This window comes from Primulina tabacum, chromosome 6 (assembly GCF_025594145.1).
Source record: "Primulina tabacum isolate GXHZ01 chromosome 6, ASM2559414v2, whole genome shotgun sequence".
Lineage (NCBI taxonomy): Eukaryota > Viridiplantae > Streptophyta > Magnoliopsida > Lamiales > Gesneriaceae > Primulina > Primulina tabacum.
The window spans coordinates 7687878-7695455 of NC_134555.1; the positions used below are offsets into that span (position 1 = coordinate 7687878).

The 7578-nt window shown below is 34.4% G+C and overlaps 1 protein-coding gene across 1 annotated transcript; it reads left to right on the forward strand.

Moving 5' to 3' along the window:
• Positions 1 to 3200: 3200 nt before the first annotated feature.
• Positions 3201 to 6109, forward strand: LOC142549079 (multiprotein-bridging factor 1b). The gene is made up of 4 exons (XM_075657833.1): positions 3201 to 3418; positions 4117 to 4200; positions 5583 to 5665; positions 5802 to 6109. The coding sequence occupies exons 1-4, from the start codon at positions 3286 to 3288 to the stop codon at positions 5919 to 5921; spliced, it is 420 nt and encodes a 139-aa protein (XP_075513948.1). The 5' UTR covers positions 3201 to 3285; the 3' UTR covers positions 5922 to 6109.
• The last annotated feature ends 1469 nt before the right edge of the window (positions 6110 to 7578 follow it).

Consider the following 7578-nt stretch of genomic DNA (forward strand, 5'->3'; position numbering starts at 1 on the left):
AATCATAGTGGTGGTCTTATCACCCTCCTTTCTTTGTCCTTAACCAGTAGATAATCTTGACTTTGATGAGTGTGGTCTTGTCCAAATTCATTTGGTTCATCAACATCATCAACTAAAAAACCTGATTTGGATGATATGGAAGGTAGATCCACCTCCATTGGAGCATCCACTATTACTTGCTTCTTTTGTAAAGACTATGCAGAGGTTGTTAGCTCTTTCATGAGAAAACCTTGGTCAATAAATGTGACATCTCCACTAATGAATGTCCTTTGCTTTCCAGGTTCAATATATCTCAACTTATACTCTTTTACACCCCCAGGATAAGCTAAGAAAACACATGTAATAGATCTAGCTTCTAACTTCTCTTGCTTGATATGTACAAAGGCTGCACATCCAAAGGTCCTTAGGTGCATTAGAGTAGGTGGCTTCTCATTCTATTTTTCCATTGGAGTCATTCATCGAAGCGGAACTAATGGAATCCTATTTATGAGATATATAGTCGTTATCAATGCTTCTGTATAGTAATACTTTGACAGTCCAGAACATTGCAATATGCATCTCACCCTCTCAAGAAGTGTTTTATTCATTCTTTCAGCTCAATCATTTTGTTGAGGTTTGTTGGCCACAATGAGATGTCTTGCTATCTTTTTGTCATGACATAAATCATCAATTTTTTTAGCAGCATTCCAATCCATTATTAGTCTCGAGAAAGTTAATTCCTTTTTCTAAGAGATTTTCTTTAAGTGCCAACCATGCTCTGATTTTTTCCAGTGCATCATACTTATGTTTCAAGGTATAGACCCAGAATCATAAAATATATTGACCCTCCATTTGAGGATACCCTTGAAGGTCCCCATATATCATAATGCACATAGTCAAATGGGGCCTTTCTCTGAAGGATTACCTTAGAGAACTTGACTCTGTCAGCCTTTCCCTTTATACATTCCTCACAGAACTCAAATGGAGTGTGCTGCTTTGTGTCAATTAACCCTCGTTTGTGTAGTTCCAACTTCCATATCTCACTTATTTATCACAACCTCAAATGTCGCAACCTTGTTTTATCACTGTCTTGTTCAGCGTAAGCAGCAAATCCCACAATTGTGTTTGCCATAATACATATAGCCCATTGTTCCTGATTCCTCTCATAACCGCAAGGGACCCCTTGGATACTGTCAGTCTTCATTTCTCAGCTTTGAAAGAATGACCGGTTTGATCCATATCACCTAATGAAATTATATACCTCTTCTGGCACAATATGACTTCTTGGAGTATTTATTATGTTGTGTCATGTGTTTTGAGCCTGATTGTTCCCATAACATGTATATGATAGGTCTTGATGTTTCCTAACAACACTTTCCCACCATATACTTCGTGAAAAGTTTCAAACCAAGACATGTTGGGGCACATGTGAAAGAACAACCGCTATCTACAATCCAAGAATCATACTCCACTTTATTTGACACACAAAACACTTCAGAATTGTCATCATCTTCTTGAACCATGGATAATTCACCTTGTTGCTTTGGTTCGTCAAGTTGTTTCTTTTTACCAGGACAATATCTTGTAATGACCCGGTTTATGGCAGTAAAAGCACTTCCCTTAGGATGATCTTGTCTTGGACTTACTTCGAGATTTTTTCTTGGGGTTCTTGATATCAGATATATATTTTCTGACATGCTCCTTGCAAGAAATCTAAAGGCTGATGGAACAGGCCGATCAGTAAGGCATAAACGCCTTCTTTATTTTATTCAAAGCTTCTAACTTTCTGAATAATAAAAAGATAATTACAATCTCAAGGTACTGCAGAATATATAGAATATTTCTACCACTAATGATGAGATATCAATCTAATTTAAATAACAAGATAAAACATTTTACTTATCCTAACAACCCTATCTACCTAACAACCTTATCAACACGTATCAACAAAATCCTTCAGCATTGTTATGTGTGTAAGTTTCATTCTGTTATCTGTATACTTTGATTTCAACTCTTTCTGCACATCACTTAGAAACAAAGAATCTCTTGCAAACTTCAAAGCTTCAACAAATGTTGAACAAGTTCTTGGCAGGGAATTCAAGAGTATGATAGCCTTATCCCCATCTTCTATTGTTATTCCAATGCTTTCAAGATCAAGGAGCAGCCTATTATACTCATCTAGATTTTCCCTAATAGACTTTGTATCGATCATCTTGAATACAAAGAACTTACTCTTCAAGTATATTCTATTTTTTATAGTGTCTTGGTCATGTAAAGATACTCCAATTTCTTCCAAAGGCCTTGCGTCGATGATTCTGAAGTTACTTCTCGGAGGACCTTACTATCAAGTTGCAAGGTGAGTGTGCTAAAGGCCAATTCCATAGTCTATGATTTCTGTTCATCTTTGAGAAATTCTTGGAGACACTTCAATCTACTGAAGGCCTTTGCATCTTTTTGCTGTATCAAGATTGCAAACATACCGCGCCTCTAGATTCCAATGTCCCACTCTCATCAAATTTGTTGACTTCAATATTGTTAGTCATTCTTCCGATTATGCGAATCTATAACCTGTCTCTAATACCACTTGTTGTGAAATCAATCACCTAGTAATATAATTTGCTTCCGATATTTATCAATCTTCTTCAGAACATGACACACAATGCAATCAATATGAATGCTAGAGAAACAATAAAAAAAGAATGACACATAGTTTTACGTGGTACGACCTATTAAGATGTCTACAACCACAGAAGGCAATGCATTAATCACTTATTTGATTACAATACAAGCAATACACCGAAAGATTGGTTCACTCTTGTTCTCACTTTTGTACATCAAACATTTAGAATAACCATATGAATAATCACTCGTTGAGCTGCAACCATCAAACCGCTATTCTGCCTTTTTTATCCTTCTTGACTTCATTTCACTTTGGTCAAACATGACTTGAGTGACGCTATCTTCACAATCATGAATACCAACAACTTGTTGCAAACATTACTACACTTAATTTATTTAATCATATGTTATTTTCTCTTTCCAATTTTTTTTACCTATTTCTAAGAGTATTTATAATTTATTTATTTTCTCATAAATAATTTATTTTGACGAATTTTTTCTATAATCGTTCTATGTAATTTTAAAATCCTTACAATTTTTTTTTAAAATTTTATCTTTATTGTACACGAGCCAAACGCGGCCTTTCTCTGCCCCTATGAATATGACCAATAACATTAAGGGGCTTCTTCAAATATACCTCAGCTAAAAAACGACACAAGATATTCAATTAGTTGTAAATTAGCGAAAATGGCTGGAATTTCTCAAGATTGGGAGCCAGTAGTGATCCGGAAGAAGGCGCCTACTGCCGCCGCGCGTAAAGATGAGAAAGCCGTCAACGCCGCCCGACGCTCGGGAGCTGAAATAGAAACCATAAAAAAGGGTGCGTATTCGTCATCTATAATATCATATGATATGTCTTCGAATATATTTCATTATCGAAGGGAAATTTCTTGTTTATTTTATGTTTTTCATGTTTTATTTCTTGTCTTAGGGTAAATTTATATGGTTTGCGGTATGAAATGTGGATGCCACAGTAATTTCCCTTCTCGTATTATTTTGATTCGGTAAAGTTTGTTGTATTTTAGGATTTTATTTTGTGTGTCGGATTCTTAGTGTTATCTGGTAATTTTATCCATGCGTGTGCTGAAGTATCTATTCAAGACCAATGATATGGGTAGTATTCAATTGGACGACTTTTCTTTTCTGAAAAAAATACAAGAAATAAGTTTTTTTTTTCCCTCAAGTTGAGGCGATGCACTGATGTTACCCTGACATCCTGCAAGTCTTTCTTTTGTGATGACCTGTGTTTCGTGTGCTTCTTGATTAAACAATTGTAACCTCCTTTTCATTTTCATTTCATACTGCGAGAGTTATTATGTTTCTGTTATACCCGTTTTATCTTATGCACCATTCTATCGAAGTCTAGATTATTCATTTAGTATGGATTTTTTTGACACGTAAAACCAATTCTGAACGTGCCTTGATTAAAATTTGGTCTAATTTTCCCTTATACTTCCTGTTTGTGTTGTTTCTCCTAGACAATTTATTCTTTGATTCTAACTGTATATTAAATTGCAGCGAGTGCGGGAACAAACAAGGCTGCTTCAAGCGGCACCTCTTTGAACACTAGGAAACTTGATGAGGAAACAGAAAATTTGTCTCGTGAGTTGAACTTAGTTGCTTCTCGATTCATCGTTGAATTATTTCAACCTTTATGTTCACTTCATGAGTTTCGTAGTTTCATTCTTGATACTCAAAACATTCATGTTGTTTGCATATGAAACATTTGTCATCGTACGAGCTCATGTGTGAAAAGTAATGGATGTTTGAGTCATCGGGCCTGAAATTAACTCACAAGATTGTTTTTCTTCTCTGGGTTCTGCTTGTTTTTAAGACGAATGATCAGATGGACATACTCACTTTAAACTACACTACTTCAGCCTAAAACGAGAATAACAATACACTGAAACAGTGCCCCTCACCCACCATGGTGATAAATGGGTTGTATTGTTTTAGATTGGTTTAAACCTATCTTTTTTCATGCCCTTGCTTGTGGTCCATAATCTGAGAGGTCATCTTTCGGTTAATTTCTGGCTTTCGAGCCTAGGAGGCTCAAGAGAGAGAGGAAATAAGAGAGGATTTTTAGAAAACAAAATTTGTACCATTCGTTGAATACTACGAATGAAATGGCAAATTATTTATAGGTCAGATTTAACTCTCCTGACATATTCTGTTCCTATTATTGCCTTTGTGTCCGCAATGTGAAAACCGAAACAAAATGCTCTGATAGATTTTTTTGAACTCTGGATCAACTCTTATAGGCCACAGATCAATTTGAAAACACAGAATAAGCCAACTTAATGAAAAACATAGACTATGCATGCGCGAGTGGATCCCCCAAAATTCCAAAAACATGTAAGCATCCACTTGTTCTACCGCCTTTTGCTTTTGCTTTTGCTTTTGCTTTTGTTTTTGTTTGTGTACCAAGCTGCTGTTACCTGTGTCTGGAGCCCTCTTCAATTTTTTCATGTTTCGCCCTCTTGTCATACTGGTACAAGCCTTTTCTCCGGCTTTTGCATTGAAACTAAATCTTATAAACCTGAACTTAAACTGCAGAAACCGGGAAGAATTGAAAACTCAAATGTGATACAGGCTCGGCTCTGCAACATTTTGTAGTTGGATAACAACCCAATAGTAACAGATTCTGCTATCCTTGTCCTTGTGTCGTACTCTATTTATTCACTTGCTATCCCTATTACTCATTGTCGATTGGAAGCCAAAAGCCTCTTTTCTTTTTATTCCTTCGGTGTTTTGAGTCATCTTAGTTTCGGACATGTTAACACTACAGGTTTCCTTGAACAGTGTGCAGAAGTGGATAGTACAATGCGCAAAATTCTGGTTCTTTCTTTATTCTGGTGAAATGATTCTTTTAATTAATACAGTGTTTTGAATATCTATTTTGTCATGATAATCAGTGAATGACTCCGTGCAACTTGAGTTACCAACATTAAAGCTCATATTGTCCTACTTTTACTTTGTCGTAGATGACAGGGTTCCCACCGAATTGAAAAAGGCTATCATGCAAGCACGAATAGATAAGAAACTGACACAGTCTCAACTTGCTCAGGTTCGTTATTTCTCGTGTTTCCAGTTTCCATCCATTTTTCTACATCATATACAAAAATGCTTAATCATGTTTGCAGTCAGCACTCAGCATCTAACTGGTAACTGAATTTTTCTTGACTGACTTTATTCTGCTGCAGTTAATAAATGAGAAACCCCAAGTCATTCAGGAATATGAATCTGGGAAGGCAATCCCAAATCAGCAGATAATTTCTAAACTTGAGCGGGCTCTTGGTGCGAAACTAAGAGGAAAGAAATAAAATGCAACATGGGGAATCGTCTGCGCTTTCATAGTCGACTCATTCCTGTAAGTGGTGCCTATGAACGTGTCTTTTACTCGTATTTTGGCTACTGTAATCGCCGATAACTCAGATTGTCCTTAGTCTGGTATGGGTTCTCATGAATGTTATATATGTTGTTGAATCGGTAAAATCCTCCAAATCTGTCATTTGTGCATCTTTTCAAATCATTCTTCGATTAAAATTTAAATATATTGACAATTACCCCAACGTTACCGAATAGTGTGTAAAAAAAAAATTCTATTCTATCAACTAAAATTCAACCAACTGATATTCTTTATTATAAAACTTGATATTTTTTGTGTGCTTGTGTTGTTATATTTCTGTTTAAGAGGAAAAATAAATAAGTTTGGGTACTTTTAACACTGGTTATAAAGTTACCTTTTCTCCATCTTAATTAAACTTATAGTGTTGTGACTTAACTAATATTGTTATATCTTAAGTAAGATATAATTATAGTATAATTACAAAATATTGTATATCTATTTTTAATTTATTAATATTTTTACATACAAAAATCATGCACATGTATTTTGATTTTATAGCCTGTCTGATCTGAGGCCATAAGGCGTAGACACAAAATTTATTTATTCAATAAATAAATCTGAAAATAATACTCACTAAATAAATACTCCAAATTTACAACCAAGCACACGCCTTGTATGTGACACAATTTTAAAATTTAAAAGTTTGGTTTAATTATGATATTTTTATAAATCTACATAGAAAAAACTAATTTTCATAAATGATTAATATAGAAAAAACCATATTTCAATTTAAATAAAACTGATTATAAGTAATTATAAAATAAAACCAGTCGTTAATTATGACAGTCGAAAACATATCTTTGAATTGAAAAGAGGTCGAGTAAAAGGTGAGATTGTGAGAGAAGTTATTCGAGGTTTGAAATTTACCCAAAAAAGCTACAAAATCAAAAGTAATACAAACAGAGAAGAATAAGTCTCTCATGGATCTTTATCTGCGACATGGGTCAACTTTACCGATATTCACAATAAAAAGTAATATTTTTTCATGAACGACCCAAATAAAATATTCGTCTCACAAAATACGACCCGTGAGATTGTCTTACACAAATTTTTGCCAAGAGATAATGTTGTAGATAGAAAGAGAAGGAATCATATGACGTACCAAAATAGTTTTTCTAAGGCTCTTCGCCTTTGTGAACTAGTAAAATAACACAAATTTGTGCCTAAATTGCCATTTTTTTTTCTCTCTTTTAGAGTATTGAGTGAAGTTTTAATAAATAAGAAAAACGTTAAACGACAAAGAAACACGCTACACGATTCTTAATGGAGAGTGGACCAACTTCAAAGATCATGGGCTTTAGCAGATCCTCCATCTTTAAAAACTAACAAAAAAAAATAGTGAATAGACATAAAATATACATAGATGATTTTGGCGCTTATGCGTAATCCCACAAAGATTATCCATCTTTATCTGCTGATTCAATTAATAATAATTTATAGTTGAAACTTGGAACCATTAAGCAAAACAAATAATAAAATGAAAGTATATGGTTTTCTCAAAATAACTAATTTAGATAACTCAAATATAGATTTTAAAATATCTTTTCCGCACTGTTGTCGTGGGTTTCTTG

Coding starts and splice junctions, on each gene's coding strand:
- LOC142549079 (XM_075657833.1), top strand. CDS start 3,286: ATGGCTGGAATTTCTCAAGATTGGGAGCCAGTAGTGATCCGGAAGAAG. Junction 3,419..4,116: donor AATAGAAACCATAAAAAAGG/GTGCGTATTCGT, acceptor ATTAAATTGCAG/CGAGTGCGGGAACAAACAAG. Junction 4,201..5,582: donor GGAAACAGAAAATTTGTCTC/GTGAGTTGAACT, acceptor ACTTTGTCGTAG/ATGACAGGGTTCCCACCGAA.